This window comes from Micropterus dolomieu, linkage group LG20 (assembly GCF_021292245.1).
Source record: "Micropterus dolomieu isolate WLL.071019.BEF.003 ecotype Adirondacks linkage group LG20, ASM2129224v1, whole genome shotgun sequence".
In the NCBI taxonomy this organism is placed as follows: Eukaryota; Metazoa; Chordata; class Actinopteri; order Centrarchiformes; family Centrarchidae; genus Micropterus; species Micropterus dolomieu.
Window position 1 is genome coordinate 16,928,333 of NC_060169.1, and position 21,330 is coordinate 16,949,662.

Genomic DNA, 21,330 nt, shown 5'->3' on the forward strand with positions numbered 1-21,330 from the left:
TTTTTTTTTTTTTTTTTTTTTTTTTTTTTTTTTTTTTTCTCCCCCCCCCCCCCCCCCCCTTCTTCTTTAGTTGTTTGAAGCTTGGCAATTGTAAGATTATGAGGTACAGTATCTAGGACATTAGGTTAAACCTTTTCAAAAATATCTGTGATGAACTGAGGAATAATGACTTTTCAGGCAAAGAAGCAAGGTTGCAAAAAATGTCCCTGAAGTTGTCTCTCTCTCTCCGTTCTTCCCACAGGGCAGTGATGCCTGGTATGGTGATGTTTCGGCGGCGCTGGTCAGTTGGTAGTGATGACCTGGTGCTGCCCGCCCTCTTCCTTTTTCTATTGCACTGCATCTGGTGAGTCAGTGTTTTTTCCACTATATGGATTTGTTTTTGTTTTGCATGTATATTTTATTTTTTTATTTATCGGTGTCTCTGGCATTCATTCTCAGGTTGGTAGTTCTATCTGTGGTTCTGTTCGGCCTCCCGTATGGCTCAGACCAGTCCTGTTCTGTAACGCTGGTGGACCATGGCCGAGGGTACCTGGGCATCCTGGTCAGCTGCCTTATCTGTGAGAGCGCCATCATGTGGTTGAGCATGAGGGGCAGCATTCTCTATACTCAGCCCAGGGAAGCTGTGCAGTATGTCATCTATATACGACTAGGTAAGACCCGCAGGCACACTCACTTTTATTTCTGAGGCTCGCTTTTACACAGGATTACCTCTTGATGCCTGTGAGAATTGGAGGAGGTGGTTGGGAGGATTACTTGTGGTTCCAAGTTAAGATTTGAACAATGTTTATATTGATTGGGCAGATATTGATCATTCTCCTCACTCCCTCTCTCGCTTTATATCTCCAGCAATCCTGTTGGTCGAGCTAGTGTATGCTGTGGTGGGAATTGCCTGGCTTGTCCAGTATTACCAGCCATGCTCTGATGTCACTGCCAAAAACCTGGCTTTGGGTGAGTGAAAGAGTATTTAAAGGAGAGAATTGGAATGGACATTTTAGGTTAAAAAGAGGGTTGTTATGCTTGAATGTGAATAATTTTTTAATATTCTCTGCAGGAATTGTTGCATGCAACTGGCTCGTGATATTCAGCGTTTGCATTACTCTCATGTGCACTTTTGATCCTACTGGTCGGACATTTGTCAAACTGAAAGCCACCCGTCGGCGTCAGCGTAACCTCACTACGTACACACTCAGGTATTAGGCACTTAGATCCTTTATATCTCTCTCTGTCTTTTACTTTGTCTTGACACAAAACTCAACTAAAACACAGCATCAAGGCATGCGCGTCTTACCTGTTTTTCACACAAATTCTTTTTGTGTTTTTCTCCCCATTAGACACAGGCTAGAGGAAGGCCAAGCCAGTAGCTGGAGCAGGAGACTAAAGTTCTTTATGTGCTGCACAAGAGCCCAGGATACACAATCAGTGAGTCACAACACACACTTACCCGTTTCCTCTCTGCCCTTACAGTAAAACAGAAAGGAATGAAACCAGAAATATGCCATTGAGCCAGTCATTAAAATAAGCCCTGACAGAATGAGTCAAGACTCTGACACAGAGAAGCGTATTGCTCAGCTACTTAGTGACAGAATTATGCATTTAATATAAAATATGAATGTAAAATTATTTCATTTCAGACTAAATCCATTTAGAATCTGTCTGTAAAACAGTAAAGCATAACTTCAGTCATAGAGATTTCAGTAACCACCATTCACCAGACTAGACTGCAGAACTGAAAAAAAAATCCAGAAAAATTACCATCAACTTTCAGCCAACAGTCCAACTAACGTGACAAACCCACAGATTACCGTGCTTCAAAACGTTCAAAATATCCAGACTGTTATACCATATGCCATACATCGATACACCTGATGTCCAAGTGTGTATTTAGAGTAATCAACAAGTACCATATTTTTGGAAATATTGCTGAATTTGTGAATTTGAGAAGCCAAAGTTACCTCGCCTTTAGGCTAAAGTTATGCTACCTGATTTAGAAATATATATTTTAAAGTTTGTTGTGGACTGTTATTCACTTAAACAGAGCACAACAAGCAGAGGGTCAGACAGTTTAAAGGTTTTATGATGATTATGTCTATTTTGTAGCAAACCTGTACTTCAGTCCTCTTTTTGTTACTGTGCTTGGACAACATGTCCTGATATATGCTACTGTCCTGTCCAGGATGCGTATTCAGAAGTGGCCAGCCTTTTTGCAGAGTTCTTCAGAGACCTGGACATTGTGCCTAGTGATATTATTGCTGGCCTGGTACTTCTCCGCCAGAGACAGAGGTCTAAGAGATCTTCAATCCTGGACCAGGTATCACTGTCTATAAAAATATTTTAACGTGTGTATTTCTGTGCTTGTGTTGGCAGTTGCTGTAATGAAAATTACTTTTCAATTCTGCTTTTTCTTCCTAAGGGCAACAATGATATTTTAGCCTTCTTATCTGGAATGCCTGTCACTCGTAACACAAGATACCTGGACCTTAAGAACTCGGTGAGTTTCTGTGTGATAATAAATTCACAAAGTCAAGGGTGATTTGTGTGTGTATATCACTTGCAAAACCACGTGAACAGTGGACTCGTAAAAGTTAAAAGGTTTAGAACAATAAGAAAAGTACAATATGCATTTTAACTCATTCGTAAAAGCTCTTCTCTGTCTTATTTACCCTTAAATAATTTTTTTTCACCAGAAAGCTTCACAAACTGCAATAGGGAAGAAGAGAAACTGTGATAAGTACATATAAGAGTAATTGAAGAGGCCGGTCCCTTGGCTAGTTGATTTGATGAGAACTCTTTTTAAAAAATGTGTGTACTTGTATGTATTCATCTAAAATTATATCTGTAGATTTGAGTATCTCAGGATTTCTGAATTGTGTAGTTGCTCTTATTCCTCTGTTGTTCTGATGCACTTGTGTGTCCGTCTGTTTGTCCCTCTCCTAGGCCGAGATGAACATGTACAAAGATGTGTGTTATTACATGCTCTTTGCCCTGGCTGCATATGGTTGGCCCATGTACCTAATGAGGAAGCCTGCCTGTGGGCTGTGCCGCCTTGCCAGCTCCTGCCCGTAAGAACTCAATCATAAACCTACACAGTTTTGATCTGTTTGTGTTCTGTCTCTCTGGAGCCTCCTCAGTGCAGATCACATTTCACATGCGTCAACACTTCCAAGTCTTAATCCACTGAGACAATACCACTCTAGTTAGATTCACTCACTGACACAAGCAATACCGAATTAATTACATACTCTCATCCAGAGTGTCTGCACTTGGATACTAGATTATTCCTGCAATCCTACCAATAAACTGTATTTCTCTTGTGTTTGTCACACCTACTGTTTTACAAAATGATCAGCCATTTATGTATTTGTTTGTTTTTTGTCTTTGCTTTTTTTCTTCTTGTCTTCCTCTCACACCCCAGCTGTACGTCAGTGTCTGGCTCTCGGTTGTCTCAGTCCGTGACAGTGGAGGAGGACAACTGTTGTGGCTGTAATGTCCTGGCCATACGGAGACACTTCCTGGACAGGGACCTCAAGCAGGTTCAAATTGTCTACACTTCCTGCCATGATGCTGTGAGTACAACCGGCTAACGAGCAGTTGGAAGTGTGGAGAGGGTGGGTTGTTAGGGTGGGCATTTTACTGCAAAATACACAGTTGAGGTGAATTATGATATGCCCTTTTTAGGCAGCCCTGCACATGATGTTAAGCTTGTAAACCAGACTGTAATCTTGTCAAAGAAACCTCATCAACACAGAGCTGCGGTGCAGTGCTGCACATCTACAAACTGAGAGCTATTCTGATCATTCAGTGGCTGTATTTTGTAGTTTTGCCCATAATTTGTATCTGTTTTGATAACACTTTACTCACCAGTTTAGTTGAAATATGGGGAGCCAAGTTGCTGTGTCCACATCCTCGGCAGTAAGTCAAGTGCAGTAGGTGTTGGACTCCACCAAGGCTGTGTGTGATTGCTATGGACAGAATCATAAGGAGCAGCAGAAGATTGGAGAGTATCCACTTTGGTGACCTCAGGATATAGCATTTGTTCTCTCAACATGTGATGCAGTCTTTCTGGCTTTACTGGCTTACTGAGTGATTTACTCAGCTCACTTATCAAACTGCATTCCAGTTGAGATATTTGGATGGAGAGCCCTCTTCTGTGAGTGGTTACAGTAGGTAATGTCAGGGACTTCTTATAAACCTGTGTAATTAGTATATCATTGCCTCAGTGTTGCCTTGTGCACTTTTGTTGTAAAGCTGTATCTAGTAAAGTTGCTGCATCGCCATGTTAAGGGAATTAAGTTAGTGAGTGATAAATGTCTGATCGGACAGATTGACAGATATTCAGGTAACTCATTCTATTTTCATGCAGAATGTCCATAGCATTCAGGTTTGCAGGTTTGCTCATTTCGCTGGAATGGAAGTGGAACCACGATATCTCCTCCTCACTTTACCCCTCGCCTGGTCCTCTCACTTTCTCATCACCGTTTACTGTCTGCCCTGCGTCTTCCACACAGGTTTACGAGACTCCGTTTTTCGTGGCAGTGGATCATGCGAAAAAGAAAGTTGTCATCAGCATCAGGGGAACATTATCGCCAAAGGTGAATTTTTAGCTTTCTTGTCTTGTTTGTACAATAATACTTGTTCAGCTCTCTCTGAACATTAGTGGACCTTATTCCCTTCAGCAACACCAACACCTCCGGAGCAGGTGAAGTTCTCATAGTTTAACGCAGTGTTCTCAAACTCCTACACTCCTCATGCATAGAGCAGAAACGTGACAGTCCAATATAGAAATAAATGTCCTATCAATTTTTTACATAAGCATTTGAGAAAACACCTGTAGTGTTTTAAGAATAATAGATAATAACTATAGATGCATTATGGCCTTGTAACAAAGGCAAAATGTGTTTTGAGAGGAAAATAACTACTCAGCCCATGGATATCTGATGCCTTGCTCCCAACTGGTTTAAACATGCAGTTTTAGCAAATCAGAATGCATGTACTGTTTGTGCCTTGTTGGACGTGCAGAGTACAAAGATTAAAGATGCATTAACAAAGTGTGTGAATATTTAAATCTATGGTGGGCCACACAAATGTTGAGCCCTCATTGCCTTAAGGACAAACTTCAAACTTCTGACATTCATAATCAAGATAAGAAACCCCTTTTCAGTCCAGTGTGATCACTGCCTTAGGAGGTAGGGTAGCATTTTACCTATAATTTTGAAATGGTAATATAAATAAAATATAAAGTTAAAGTGAGGCTGATGTATGGAGTCTATTTGAGAATGTACCTTTCCTCGTCTTATAGCACTTGGTACAGTCCTTCTGGGACATTTGGTACAACATAAGAAATAATCAGATTTGCAATGGAGATTATGAATGATGTTTTGAATTCCTGTGTCTGATTTGGGATGATTTGGGGATAGCGCAGTGAATAAGACACAGGCTGTTGGTGTGGGAGAGCTGGGCATGACACTTAACCTTGAGACGCTTAAGACGCTTAACCAATAGTTGTTCCAGAGGCGTGCGACCTCTGACACATATAGCAATTATAAGTCACTTTGGATAAAAGCTTCAGCTAAATGACTTTTTGTTGTTGTTGTTGTTGTTATTATTATTATTATGATTATGGTCTGTGCACTTCCCCGTCTTCGCTTCATCCACTTGTCTACTCTGCTTTATGCTGTCTGTTGTAGAATTTTTACATTTGTCTTGTGTGTATCAGGACGCCTTGACTGATCTGACGGGGGATTCTGAACGTTTGCCTGTAGAAGAGCAGCAGGGCACCTGGCTTGGCCACAAGGTCAGAGATGGCTGTTTTAAACTACAATTTTATCATAATCCATTGTATAGTCTCCTCTGTTCTCTATAGCGCTGTTTCAACAAGTAACGTTATCCCAGACTCCAAAGGCCATTTCAATTGTTAATAGTAGAATAATTGCTGTGGATGTTTTAATAAGAGATGAATGACTCAGACTTCCTGTCCATATTTCTTTCTCTCTCTCTCTCCATCCTCTCCTCCACTGAATCCCTTTCTCTTCATTTCCATTCTCAGGGAATGGTTTACTCAGCAGAATACATTAAGAAGAAACTGGAGCAGGAAATGATCTTGTCACAAGCCTTTGGCAGAGACTTGGTACACGACTCAGTACACTGTATAAAGAATGTCGGGCTTAGTAATGAAAATTTTCTAACATTTGCAATGTGCATTTGTATGAACTCCACTGTGGTACTTTATACAAGGCTACACTATCTGTGTAACATCACACTAGCCCTAACCCTACTGTATACAATTCTACAATTGGCAGTAGAGATAATTTGTTGGAGTGATTGCCTTCACTCTGGTGACAAACGTGCTGTTGTGAGCTTAACGACTCTGACTGTCTCTCACAGAGCAAGGGCACCATGCACTATGGGCTGGTGATAGTCGGGCATTCTCTTGGTGCAGGCACTGCTGCTATCCTCTCCTTCCTGCTGAGACCTCAGTACCCCACACTTCACTGCTACTCTTACTCTCCACCTGGTGGCCTTCTTAGGTGAGTCAAGTCAGGTGTGTGTGTGTGTGTGTGTGTGTGTGTGTTTATGCAAAATACAAAAGACAATACGAGAGAAGGAAGTTATTACAAGCATGTTTGCCACGTTCATACACAAATCCCATGTTTATGTTTTTTAATCCCAGACATGTTTAAACCAAGTTTGACAATTTCATACCAGACTGCTGTCACAGGTGATACCCTGGTCACCGCTGTTTACTTAAGATCTGAGACTGTAGCTCTTGTTTATTACAGTACATCACTGCTAAACCTCAGCATTATACCAGACCTAATGTAAATATCTTTGATCGATAGAGCTGTAGTGTTTACTCTGGAGAATAAACATGACACTGTGAGCAATGTGGTGTTGTTTTTGTATAGAGGAGAGGGGGCCTTAAACATTCAGCTAGTTTTTTAAGGCATCCCATCAGTCTGAAACCACAGAATTAGTTTGCAAAAAGCATCGTATTTTTATTTTTTTTTAAAACAGGGTGTTGTAAAGTGTTTTTGACATGTACCCAATCTGTGGTTTCTTTCATTTTCCTTTTTCCCACCATCACAGTGTAGTTTATTTTTAGTTCAGGGTTCATTTACATTTTGTCTGTCTACACTTGAGCACTATCAAACACCCTCACATACAGCTGGCTGCAGTGTTAACCATGCAAATGATGCTGGAAGAGGGTGTGTACCAAGAGATTACTAAATGCAGCACTGCACCTTTTGCTGTTTCATTGAAGTCAAGACATGGTAATTTGACTTTTAAAGGTATATTCTGACATCAAAACTCCAGTGTATAGGTATTAATGGCTCCCTAGAAAGTCATATGGATGCTCCAAATTAGCCATTAAATTCCCCCACCAGACTGTACAGTTGTATTTACTGAATGAACGGGTCCTGTGTGTCTTGTTTAGATTGTGATACAGTTTTCTTGTGTTGTTGTGCCCCATTCAAAAAGCAGCAATGCTTAAACCTGTTTTGTCCTTTTCAAAGTCTGCGAGGTCACACTTGATGCCCTTTTTGGGTAATCTTTTCACATGCAAATCAAATGTGGAAATGGAGATGCTGCTTTTTGCGTCTGTATATGTTGTGACACACAAGTAAATGGGAAGGGAGGGTCCACTTCTTCTGTAGGGGCTAGGATTAAATTTTTTGTGGTTTCTCATTTAGTTTGAATCATTTTTCATGCTTTTTTTTCTGTCCATCTTGTCCAGTATTATATCACTCCTTATAGATATGGCCAGATATGTATTCCTAAAAACGTCATAGTTTAATAGTTTACAGTCTATCATAGACCATTATTGGCCTCATATAGCCTCTGGTTGTTCTGAAGAAATTTGGATTAAAACAAATGTTTGTGTGAAGTGTGTGCAGACAACTTAGTTTCCTCACGATTCACACTGTGTACTCTCTCCACAAGTCCTGTTCACATAATCTTTCTTTTATTTATCCAGTGAGGATGCCATGGAGTACTCCAAAGAGTTTGTCACATCTGTGGTATTGGGAAAAGACCTCGTACCAAGGTATCTCTTCTAATTTATCCAGCATACAGTGGTTAACTTCACTTTGCTGCAGTGTTAATACAATAGAGGTATCTGCTGCTGGTCTGTCCTAGGCTCGGCCTGTCACAACTGGAGGGTTTCCGACGCCACCTTCTGGAAGTCTTACAGAAAAGTAACAAGCCAAAGGTGACTCAATCTCTTGAAACTGTAAAAGATGATAATCAGGTAGACTTGTAGACATTTTGCACTATGAAAACATCAACAAGAAAGATGCAAGAAACTGACACATCCTATGAGCTTGTCTGGCCAAGAACATCCATCTCGTAATAACTTAAGGGAATGCTTTAAGAACCATTATTAAATAACATATCTCTACTGTACAAATACTAATGCATTACTAAACAGGTCTCAGATTCACAACATATTTGCATTTTTACCCACCAAAGTCCACTACATAAACCCAGCAGCATCACACGTATGCTGCATTTTACACGTTTTGTAGTGGCTGATTAAAATAAACTGCAGGCATCCACACAACCTCTCAGAACACTGCAGTTACAGTATCTCTGCTGTAATTAAAGCATCATCTAGTTCACACCTGGCTGCTGCATGAGATATATTTATATTTAGATGTTATGTTACATAACTAAAATGCATTTTCCTTTGCAACAGTGGAGGATCATTGCGGGAGGCACCAAATGCATCCCCAAATCAGAGCTTCCAGTAGAGGATGATGATCCTCAGTCTCAGCCAGCAGCGCCCCCCAGCAGTCGCCTGTGGCTCCACCCCAGTGACCTCAGCATTGCCCTTTCAGCCTCCACCCCCCTTTACCCTCCTGGCAGGATCATCCACGTGGTGCACAACCATCCTCCAGAGTCATGGTGAGAAAATTCACTTGAAAGCTGTCTGTAGATTATAGCAATTAAATCCCCAAACGTTGTTCTTTACTGGGGTTTTTTTTTTTTTTTTTTTTTTTTTTCTGAAGTGACTGCAGTCATGAGCTTGTCTTAAAGCTCGTCTTTCTACAAAACATACACTTTTACCATATAACTCTAGCTCACACAGGCTAACATGGAAGTATAACTGATGCGATGATGATGATGGACACATACCGCAGAGCAGATGTTATATTTGTTTCATAAAAGAACCTGCATCTCAGTGGGGAAAGGTTTACACTGCATACTTGGGACAATATAGTTTTACATTCTTCTGCACTCTCTGCTGCGCTGTATTTTGTCATATTTTGTTTTGTAGTCTTCCTGTCTCATGTACATGTTTTTTCATACCTGGTGTTTTTAATTTTATACAATGTGGGAATATATTTAAAAGAGATATATCAATAATATGTATAAAGACAGTGAGATCAAACATGCATCCTGCATCAGCTGGGCTGTAATCCAAGGCCAGAATACATTTGTGGTGAATAACCGGTGGATGTCATTCATCTGAAAAAATTATTCACATGTCAAGTTAGATAACACTGTCCAGTTGGGTTTACATGCTCATGGTAATCTGATCTGTGGCCTGTAGTTGTTCACTGCTGGTGTGTGTCCAGCCATTACATAGAGCCCATTAGCCTTGCAATCTTGAATCACCGTCTGCAAGCTGGTACAAAACCGTGACACAGAAGTGGTTTGGCCAGGTTATCCTAACAATGACAACACAATAACATGTGTGTTTGTCATGTACAAAAATGGGGTTAAAAAGAAGATAGGATACATCCCCTTCTTCCTCTTTTCTCTGAAGATAGATTCAATCATTTGCTATATGCTGCTAGTGAACTTTTTTCCTAACTTGCCGATCACCGATTGCTAAAAGCAGCATCGGCCGATATCGATCACTGGGTCTATTTGGAGCCTTTTATTTATCATGTAGCATTATACACTATACTGTATACACAGGAGTACGAGAGACGGCAGCGGAAAACAGACTGGGAGTTGTCGCAAAGTAAATACAGCGACATGCACGGTAGGCTAGGCTTAACTAAAAGTGTTATTTACACAATACTTATATTTTAATAAAAATACTAAAACTCTGTAAGTAGCGTGTTTTTGCTTTGCATGACTGATAAGACCGACTCACAAAGCCAAATGTGAGTGTGTGTCATCGTTTTATAAAGTCCTCTGTTTTGTCCACTGGGTCAGCAGACAAACATCTTCTGATTCACCGTTTTAAACTGGACGGGCGGTGGAAACGTAGCTAAAGGTCTCCGTTTTTGTAACGAAAACGGAGAGAGAGAGAGGCAGTCAGCTGATTGAGTGGCACTGCTCTTTGCATCAGGAAACTCACACTGAAGGATCAGTCTCTCTCTCTCTCTGATGTGTCTGTTAAACTCCGGTTGCGGGTGGCGTGTGTGTGAGATGAGCACAGCTGCGACAGTTTCACGTGATCGCTCCTGCGTGTTGCTCCACTTGTCTGATTGCTGCTCAACTAATTGTAAATGATTATGTGGGCGCGTTAATCCCTTCTTGTCTGAGAAGGACTTTGGTGATGGCTAGCTTTGAAAACCGCTCACACAGCGTAGTGAAACCATTTTAGCTGCCGCTGAAAATTTGTCTGGCGAGTATTGCATCATCTGGTCGTCTTTTGTTATCGGCCTTTTTAGCGACCACCGATCAAACTAGTTAAAGCCATTATCGGCCGATTATGATCGGTGACCGATCAATCGGAGCACCCTTAGTCTGTTGCAGTGTCTACACTGAGGTCATTTGTGAAGTCCATCACAAAATGGTCCATGCAGTGGTGTGACAGCCTGCATTATGCTTCTCTCACATGTACTGTTTTATAAGTGAAGAATACTGAGGCGGGCTGTTGCTAATTCAACATGTGTGTTCACTTAATCTTTCACCATGATCGACAGACTTTCTCTCTCTCCCCCTTTCTGTAGTTGTGGCCAGGAGGAGCCAACATACTCGGCTCTGTGGGGGGACAACAACGCCTTCAATGAGGTCATCATATCACCTGCCATGCTTAATGAGCACATGCCCCACATGGTGATGGAGGGCCTAAATAAGGTCTGTTTTATCTGTGTGCATGCATATGGATTGGCGGGGGTATGGCTTTTAAATCTTGTTCTTGATTTCCAATACCGGATAATTTAATTAATGAATGATGAGAATTTGTGGATTGCCTCTAATTACAAAAATTCAGATGCATTCACTGAATATTTTTAACAATTGTACATAAAGGGGTATACCACTTTTTGAAAATGACATAGGAACATATTTAGCATTTTAAACTTAAGCTAGACATCAACAACTGCATTTTCAGTTTTAACATAATATTTCTAGATTTCTATAATAAATCTTTTACAAAGTTACAGATTTTACAATATAATTGTGGATGTGTTTCTCCTTGTTCATCTGTGATAAATAACAGTACGTACTCTCGTAGATGCACTCCAGATTTAATACTGATCCACTTTGTATGTTTGGAAATTTTTCACCGTGATGCTTTGAAAAGCTTTCTCCTAAAATAAAAACTACAATATCCAGTGGTTAACTAGCTTTACACCTGGCAAAGAATATTAATAGAGAAAACTCATTTGAAGATGGGCGATGTATTTATTGTCTCTTTTAAATCTACCCATCTTATGATTTTCATTATACTGTTACACATGATTGAAAAGACACAGGAAAACAAATCCATCCATCATCAACCGCTTATCCTGCATACAGGGTAGCGGGGGGGGCTGGAGCCAATCCCAGCTGACATCGGCCGAAAGGCGGGGTACACCCCGGACAGGTCGCCAATCCATCGCAGGGCCACACATAGACAAACAACCAGTCACACTCACACCTAAGGACAATTTAGGGTCACCAATCAACCAAGGCCGCATGTCTTTGGATGGTGGGAGGAAGAAAAACAAATATGGAGTTTTAATATTTAGTGGTATGCCCCTTAAGTGTTCACTTAAAATCATTTTTGAGAGATTTGGAAGATTTAATTTGAGTATTGTACACGGTCGGTTAATGCATGTCACCCATCATTAACCTACAATTCACCGCACCTGTTGCTTTCTTCACATTGCTCCAGTATCAAAGCATGGGAGCTGTTCACTCCTGGTTGGGTTCATGGTGTCCTTTGGTCTCTGAGTGTATGATTCACAAGCATTGAACATCTCTCCAGATAACAGGGAATTAATTTGGTATGTTTGCATGCAGTGGATCCACTTTGGGGATGGCACTTTCTTGTGGTGGAAGAGTTCCAAGTTTGTTCCTCTGTGTGTCCAATGTGTTTTACTTGGTTTTGCATTGGTGTTTGTGGCTCAGCCCTGTGTCAGTATCTCTGGATGGCTATTTCTGTTTGTGCGTGCGTATGTTCACATAGGCTGTGCCTAGTCTATAGTATGATACCTCTGGTGTTTCTGCAGGTACTGGAACCATTTTGTCCCCTGTGTGAGCAGGAAAATTCAGAACCAGAGGAACTAGAAGTCATTCAACCTATCTGCAGTACCACTGTGTTCATAACCTCACAAACTGAATTAAACTCTAATTCCTCTTCTCCCACCTGCAAAGACCTGTCTTCCACAACCTCCCTCGCAGAGACTGAGGCTGTCTCTGTCCCTGTGGCTGTCGTTGCTTCTCCCTCTCTTTCAGATGCTGAGTCTGTTCTTCCTGTTTCTCCTCCTTTGTCAGACTGTACTTCTGCCTCACAGCTGGGCTTGGTATCTGTCCCCCGGCTTTCTAACAGGCCTTCCACCCCTAGCTCAGGAGCACTTTCAGTTGAAGATGATTCATGCATTCCACCACAAACCCAATCAGGCCAACCCAACTCTCACCATTGTGTAGATGTGATTGCTACTCCTCTTTCTGAAATCCGGTCAGATGAGTCTAATGGTAATCCGATAGAAAATGTTCCTGTCAAGATAATAACCTCGCATAGCTCTTCGCAAAAAGATGAAGTCTGTAGTTTACAAGTGCCAAAGAATCATTTTGATTCTCTTGCGTAGAATTTATGACACTCATCATTGTGCACAGATGCTAATAAAGTATAATACTTTATTAGCATCTGTGCACAATGCACATACATATATTGTTACAATTAATACTGTGACTGAGTCCCCAGTCTAAGATGATGTGACGACATGCCCATGAAGTTCCATAGCAGAAACATTCTGCCTGATGTAAAACTCCTTCTGGCTTTCTGAAAAGACTGGAACAATTTTAAGACTTCCTACTAGCATTATTGCCACCTTCCACTAACACCAAAAGCCAGTGGCTGGATGCACCAACTCCAGGCAAGCTCACTGGATGCCATCAAATGGCGTTGCAGAAAAAGGAGGAAAAGGGGAGACAAAATTAAAAGAATGTGAACAGGTTACAAAGCAAGTTGAGGGAACGGATCTGCGTAAACAACAACAATGGTCATCACTAAATAGCTCTTGGAATACATCACAAGTGAATGGTGTATGTAACAACTACAAGAATATGTAATCCCTTTTAAGCCTTAGAGTCAAATAGCTTTTTGCAACCCTGCATGATGAGTCCAAACCCACCTGCACTCTTTCTCCTGTTAATGAGATTCCTCATGCAGCTTTCCTCATATCAAGCCTTCATTCTTTTCCATTCCTCACGCAGCTACGGTACATTTGGTCAAGTGCTGTGGCATTAACTTGCTAACCCCGTTCCTGGAGCGAATATGTTTTCTTTGTATTCACAAAGTTTCCATGGTAACCTAATTTCTTCCACATTAACTGCTCTTTCTTCCTCCTTTGGCTGTTTTTTTTCAGTTGCTGCAGCTCCTCTCTCTCTCTGTCTCTCTCTGGATATCTTCTCCTTTTTTGCCTTTTGAAAGCACATATTCAGCCTTTCCTCAATCATAATCCCTTCAAGGAATTGTCAATTACTCATCAGCAGCAGATGGAGTAACAAAAGGGGAACAAATGTGTAAATATAGAGTACTCTGCTTAGCTCCACTGCTCTGCTATAAAATTGCTGCTCACTGAGTCTTACAAATTCCTCATACTCTCTTATAACTGACTTGGTACAGTGGAGGGCTTCTATTAACAAGACTGAAAACTGCAATTATATATGGATGTCCTCCACTGTTCATAATGCTATGTCATAATGTGCTTTCAGAAATTATATACGTCATATGAATACACGGCTGTATGGATTTCAGTACATTATTGCATAATATCAATATGTTTGTTTGTGTTTGCAGTCATTTGTTTGCATTGTGACTGCAGGTGAAATGTTTGACATTGTTGGTGCCACATGTTTGCTGTTATCATTTTCAGCAATCTTGTCCCCGTGTATCACACTCACCCTTGTGACATCATCATGTTTTTATTTGTGAGGCATAACCATCTGCAAAAGCCAAACCTAATAAACATGTTTGTTTATGGTATTTTTAACTTAATGAACCTGTGTCCTACGATATTCAGTGTTTGTTTACATTCATTTCCATTTATTTTCTCCATATTATGCTCTATTGCCACATACATTTCATGTTTGTGTGTGTGTGTTCTCATGTCCTTACTGTTCAAGTTGTTCTATGCCATAATGTGCTTCCACTCAGTGTTTTAACTCATTAAAGTTAACCAAATATATGTAATTGTGTGTTGATGTGATTTGCTTTAAGTGTTTGTTCTCCTCACATTTTATCTATTAACACAACACTTTTAAAATGCTGCGGGACAGGGGTTTTCTTGAATATCATTGAACTCGCATGTACACGGGTCACGTGGTTTACTATTTCTTGTCATACTGTAGGTCTTGTGTAGCTCTTGCTCAGGCATCATGACTCCATCGTGGGTGTTTTAATTCAGTCAGTTGGAGTGGGTGTAAGCTCACCTTTAGATTGCACTTTATGTGAACTACACCGTGCTTTTTTTAATACTTTAGTAATAGCTGTAATCATATCTGCAGTTGAATAAAGATGTAGTGGTGTCTTGGAAAATGTCATTGAAAACCATTATAATCTTACTGAAGGTGATTTAAATGCATAACTAGACATGCGTGAAGACTGTCTGTGAATGAAAATGTATTTGTGTGTGTTTAAAGATACATGGCCAGTAATAATGGCCAGTGGATTATACATTGATCTATTGATTTATCGAAATCATCATGTATCCTGATGTAGAAGAGGAATGGAGAATATATATATATATATATGAAACTTCACTTTAAATTGAGATAACTGCATCCAGTTTTTTCAGAAGGGAGTCAAATAATATTGAAATTAAATAATTCAGTGGAATTATTTGTTTTGCATGCAAAAATAAATTAATAATAATGAATAAGCTAGCAAGCAATATTTTTGAATATCTATTGGTTAATAGGTCTATAGATTTTCAGCTTATAAAATTAGCTTTTTACCGTTAGACTTGCTTATCTTTGTCCTACGTATGCAATTATTCTCTTCATGTTGATTCTCAACCCTAATGCACATACTGCTCTCTTATCATACCATTATCTGTCGTCATGTGTCTATGTATACTTTTGTGTTCGTGACAGGTGCTGGAGAACTACAACAAAGGGAAAACCGCTTTGCTGTCAGCAGCCAAGATCATGGTGAGCCCCACAGAAGTGGACTTGAACCCAGAGAGCATGTTCGTGGATACATCAGCAACTTCTCAGCAGCCGACGCCTACGACCCACCACCGCAGGAACAGTAGTGTTCGGTTAGTACACCAGGCACCACTGTGGGTGTGTTGGTGCCTAAAAGAATATATAAAACAGTTTGTTTGAGCCTCTGTATATTCAGTTTCCCCTCTAACTTAATATGTAATGGAGCAAACTGCTTCCTAAACTGTAGGGATAATCATGGGGACTTTTAATGTAACTATCTAGCTAATACTAAACAATACTACTGCTACTAACTGCTACTTTATTGTTTTCTCAAAATCATCATTCTGTCTGTTCCGTTTTGTTTAAAAAAACAAGACAAAAAACAATTTTACGGTAAGCAAAGCATGCTAATACTAATTTTGCATAATGTGCTCCCTTCTCTCATGCACGCATGCACGCTGTGTGACCACAGAGCAGTTACAACATATGGTAGTATTCAGTTTCCACCTCGCCCTCTCTGGTTTAGCCCCTGTCCAAAGTCAGTGTGAACTCCTGGCAGTGATGGTTGAATAATGTCACCCTCCTGTATTGAATGCTAATACAAGAGCAAATCTGCCACTAGGATACACTCCTGGCCTCCCAGTCTCTTATTTTTCTTTGTTCTTTGTTGATGTTTTGCTGGTGTTCGCCTAGTCTGTAGAATCTAGATGTGGTAGAAATACTAACACCTTCCGATCTTTCCCCCCTTTAACCCTCCGTAAGGTGTTTTGACCCGTATTTCATGTCTGCCTGTTTTGGATCCCCTCTCCCTTTCCCTGCCACTACTGTCCAACCCCTTATTCTCCTCTCCTCTAGTTCGTGTGCCCAGTCTGAAATATCTCTGGATGGTTTCTCTGAGTGCCCTCCTCCCCCAGTGCCTGTTGTGCTGCGTGGAGCACGGGAGCGCCTGGCGGTGGAGCTGAGGGACCGCAAAGCACCGCTGGCTGTCATGGAGAGTCTCTCAGACGCCGAATCCCTCTACAGTCTGGATTCCAGACGCTCCTCAGCTGCGCTAAGGGGTTCACCAATGCTGAGTAGCCTCCCATTCCCTTTGGATGCCCCGATCCCAGAGGAGAACCCGTCTCTCAGCTCTCGCACTGAACTACTGGCTGCTGACTGCCTCTGCCAGGCAACGCCAGAGCACCTGGGTGAGGTCGGGCCCTTCTTTACCCCACTGGAATCCACATCTACCCCGGATTACCCCATGCGGCTGTCTCCCGCCACACCTCGTTACAGTGGACACCATTCCCCAGCTCTGCTAAACCAGAGCGTCTTGGCTCAGCCTTTCAAGCCAGAGGCTAACGCCAACCCAAAAATGCTTCCTGATGGGGATCACCAACAGATACCTGGTTTCTACAGCCCGGGTAGCACTCCTAACGCTCCCCTCAGCCCACAAATTGGTTCTAGACCATTAGATAGAGAAAAGGAAGATTGGGAGCTGGATACAGCAGAGAAACATTTAAGTGCAGAGACCAGACCGGCAGCTTCAACTCCTCCACCCCAACTATCAAATGGAAACCCCAGCCAAGCAGTGCTGGAATTTGCCCAGTACTTAGACTCTCTATTCAGATTGGACGGCAGCAGCTCACCACCTCTGGAGCTCTCTGACGGGGAGTCAGAGTCAGGCCGGGGCTCCTTTGGGCAGGGTGAGTGTCTCGGAGATGGACAGCAGTTGGATGACAAACAACTTCTGGCCAGAGCAACACTGGAGCCTAACCTAGTACCCAAGCCCCCACGCACTTTTGCTGGATCTGCTGACCCCTCTTCGGGCATCTCTTTGTCACCCTCCTTCCCTCTCTCGTCGTCTGAGGAGCTCAACGACCTTTCCCCCGGTGAGGGTACCCTGCCAGCCATACACTCCCTACGAACATCTCCCCCTTGCCACTGTCCTGAAGAGAACACACTATCATCTATGGTGTAGTGTGCTTCCAAGACTCCAGTGTCCTTTGCTCTAAATTGAGAGGTGCAGTAATCGGAATTTTAAAACATATCACAGTACATGCATGCGATGGAATGCAGTCACTCATCAGAGATCCAATGTGAACTTGACGGACCAACTCACAAACTATTTCCATTCTTCAGGTGTCTCCTTTGAACGCTGTTTATAGCATTTTCACACTATTGCAATGACTAAGAAAAAAAAAAAGATACCTCTCTCTGCATGCCAGGGGGCTGTACTGCTTTTGGGTGAATATAAAGAAACTGTAGCTTCATAATGTCATTCCAAAACAATGTTGTCTCACCCAAAGGACACGTCAGCATTACATAAATTCCCTGACTTTACAAAATCAAAGGGAGAATATTTAACTGAGCAGGGATTCAAAAACTAACACTGTAGAAGAGGTTAGCATAGGCACATCATCTGGGTTGATGTACTGTACAACTTCCTGCACCCTCAGCAGCTCCAGCTTTTACTTTATTTTTCAAAATCAGGAATGTGAAGATGGACATATTTGTCAATCAACCGAAGCGAGAAGACATTATGAAATGTTCCTCAGGTCTATAAAGAATTGACTTTGAGAAAGAGAGTAAGTGTGTTACATTGGTGAGAATTCATGTGTCTTAAAATGTAGTGATTGTGACAGAAGTTATTACAGACGCCTATGGATGTTTTTGAGTCTTTTGGTTACTCTTTATAGTGCATGAATTTTTTTCTTCTTTATTTTGAAAGATAACTTGTCAATAAGCCACTTAGATTGACATTTGGATACTCTTGCACAGACCATATTGCTCAATTTACCCCCCTTGCCAAAAAATGTAATACATTGTATTGCCAAATGTATTTATGAGATGTAATTTTGTATACATATATGGATATTGCTTTATTTAAACACAAGCTAAGTTCATTATCTCCTTCCCAAGCCATTCTGTTGGTTCCCATATAGACTGTTACACAGCAACACCACAGAAAAGATGCCATCCTGACCTTAAAACTTTTATTTTGCTTTCTTTTTGAAAACAAGGTCTTTAACTTGTTTGAACCAATAATGATGTTGCTAATAGTTGTCCTACTCATAACTACTGTACCTTTCTCTTAGGAGAGCTCTTAGCAATGTGCCCAGGTCAAGGTCTGCATGCTCTATGCATTTCAGAGTAGCATAGCCGGTATAGAACAAGTCACAGTAAATAAACTCTAAACTTGTCCAGAAATGTGTAATATATGTAAACTCAAACCTTGTTGAAGCTTATTGAATTCCTTGGTCAACAGACAGGACCAAACGGTGTATCCTTATAGTGTCCCAGGATATGATTTCTCTTGTTCTCAAGGTGCTCTCAGTCATCTTGGACATCAAGGTGTTTGCTTCCCTTTAATCTCAAACATCCCATCTCAAACATCCTTGGGGTTGAACTGTATTAATAAATGGGCTGGAACATTATGTATGCCAATTCTTAATACTGTATGTGGCATACAATCTTCCATATCACACTGGGTGTAACACGTGGCTCACAATTTGCGTTATTTATTACCGTTAATGTTATCACTTTTCTTGCTATATTTGATGGTGTTATTATCCTTATTGCTCTTGCAACAGATTGGTTTGATGTCAGTGGTTTTTAATCTCAGTTTTTGGGACAATGTGGAGAACTTTTTAGACTTTCCCAAATGTAAGGAGTTATATATTTCAGCTTTTTTTCTGTCCAAGTGGAGAAGTATTTGACATTCTGCCATGGCATGGTGACAATATGCTCTTTTTACAAATGTTTCATAGTGGTGGGACATGCTGCAGAGTGACAGCCTGCTCACAGTGACCTTTGGTGCAGTGCCACCTTCAAGCCTGGAGTCACAATAGTGTTCTGCACAGTCTCTCTATTTGGAATAAGATTTGCTGTGTTTACTCACAGCAGGCAGTTCCAGCCAGTTTACAATCTGACACTACTCAAATCATGCTGCCAGTCCCATTAGTCTCTGACAAGATACACTAAGGTTGGGCCGTCACATTTCCAACATTAAGTAGCTTTGCTTGCAACTGGTCATACACTAAACCGCACTAAACACTGTTGAAAGAAAGCACTATAATACTTTCCACCATGATGTGTACAGCACCATCTTCTATGTGTAATTATTTATGCAGATGTCTAAAAAAAAAAAAAAAAAAAAATAGAAAGATGAATTCCAATAGTCATGTAGAAAACTATATAACAATAAGGAGATAAAGACTATATTAAAAATATCAGTAATGACATATAGAAAAAATATTTCATCTGAAAGTTATTTATTCAATCTATTGGCAGATTTACAAATTGGTCTATATTGAAAAGAGAATAATTCAACTATGTCTTGTCCATGTTTACCTGGTTTGCTTCCCTTCCTTTCCTGCCCCAAAATGAGAATGTATTTATCCCCCACCCTCACTGCCCTGCCTGTAATGGAATAAACTGCAAACTATGAAAATAATTATGAATTTCTGTCATATCTGTCAGCATGTACTACTCATAAATGTTTCAGTGTTTTGATTGTCTATTTAAATGAGCCACAAATTGTGGTTTATGTCCCAGCTTTTTTGAGTCTCCTTGTTTTCCTCACTAATTTGTTAAAGATACAGTTTAGCTTGAGTATATTAATAAGATTATAATGGTAGTATACAGGTATTATTTATTCATGTGTGTTTCAAGTTTCTATTGAGTTTCTCCTAAAAGAGTGGTGGAAGTACTCAGATTGGTTACTTAAAGAAAAGTATAAAAACCATAATTTAAAAATACTGCATTACAAGTAAAAGTCCTGAATTCAAAATGTTATTTTAGTGAAAGTACAGAAGTATTGTCATCAAAATGTACTTTAATTTAAATTGAAATTTAAAGTAGGGCTGGGCAATAAATCAATAATGATAATTATTGCAATATAATTTTCTTCAGTAACTATATAACAAGTGTTCAATATATCGTAAATAAAGGTTTGATTTAATTCATTTGAATCACAAATGAATTAGCACTTAATTTTTATATTAAGATTTATTTTGTTGAGGAAAAAGGGACTGAAAAAAGATTTTACTTAATTTTCCTCAAGCATGTTCAAAAAAAAGTTTTATCTTAATTGTTTTGAATGTTCTTCCTCATATTTGTTAAGTGGTCCACTTAATGAACATGACAAGCAAGTGCTTGTCATGTTCTGATCATAAAAAACAGTTTAAAACCACAACTAACCATTCCTTCAAAAAGCAAAAATCAGCCTTTTAACTCAAAATAAATGATGATTTAAAATTTATCGGGATAATTATTCGAATGGTATGAAATTTTGTATCGTGATTAAATTTTTGGCCATATCGCCCAGCCCTAATCAAAAGTAAAAGTACTCATTATGCAGATGGCTCCTTTATTCACTAACAAAATAAATGTAAGAGCATTTTAATGTTGTAATTCATCAATTTGGATCCAATATACATACTTTATACACTACTGGGTAGATTATTATCATAGTACTGCATCATATCATATAAGCATATATGTTTTTAGTATAAAGTAACTAGGAAATAAGAGTGTTAAATAAATGTGGATTAGTGGAAAAGTGCAATCGTTCCCTTGAAATGTAGTGGAGTAGAAGTAGCATAAAATGGAAATACTCAAGTTAAGTACAAGTATGTCAAAATTGTACTTAAGTACAGTATTTGAGTAAACATACTTAGATACATTCCACACTGGTCACTTCTCAGATTAACAGACTTTTAACAATTAACAGGCAATTTGTGAAAGTGACTTATTTTAAAGAAATTACTTTTGATGCAAGGTATCATGTAAACATGAAGAATAGTACTTAGGAGT

General features: G+C 40.1%; 1 protein-coding gene across 1 annotated transcript in view; it reads left to right on the forward strand.

Moving 5' to 3' along the window:
* The window catches only part of dagla (diacylglycerol lipase, alpha), a 41,475-nt gene extending 21,506 nt beyond the window's left edge, over positions 1-19,969 (forward strand). Inside the window, exons 2-20 of the mRNA XM_046032448.1 lie at positions 242-343; positions 439-650; positions 847-948; positions 1,052-1,190; positions 1,332-1,419; positions 2,174-2,308; positions 2,411-2,488; positions 2,935-3,059; positions 3,413-3,563; positions 4,506-4,589; positions 5,714-5,791; positions 6,044-6,124; positions 6,382-6,524; positions 7,973-8,041; positions 8,134-8,206; positions 8,693-8,901; positions 10,908-11,034; positions 15,481-15,647; positions 16,390-19,969. Of these exons, the coding sequence (XP_045888404.1) occupies positions 249-343; positions 439-650; positions 847-948; positions 1,052-1,190; positions 1,332-1,419; positions 2,174-2,308; positions 2,411-2,488; positions 2,935-3,059; positions 3,413-3,563; positions 4,506-4,589; positions 5,714-5,791; positions 6,044-6,124; positions 6,382-6,524; positions 7,973-8,041; positions 8,134-8,206; positions 8,693-8,901; positions 10,908-11,034; positions 15,481-15,647; positions 16,390-17,494 (3,261 nt within the window). The 5' untranslated portion in view covers positions 242-248 and the 3' untranslated portion in view covers positions 17,495-19,969. The remainder of the gene's footprint in view (positions 1-241; positions 344-438; positions 651-846; positions 949-1,051; positions 1,191-1,331; positions 1,420-2,173; positions 2,309-2,410; positions 2,489-2,934; positions 3,060-3,412; positions 3,564-4,505; positions 4,590-5,713; positions 5,792-6,043; positions 6,125-6,381; positions 6,525-7,972; positions 8,042-8,133; positions 8,207-8,692; positions 8,902-10,907; positions 11,035-15,480; positions 15,648-16,389) is intronic.
* Positions 19,970-21,330: the final 1,361 nt, after the last annotated feature.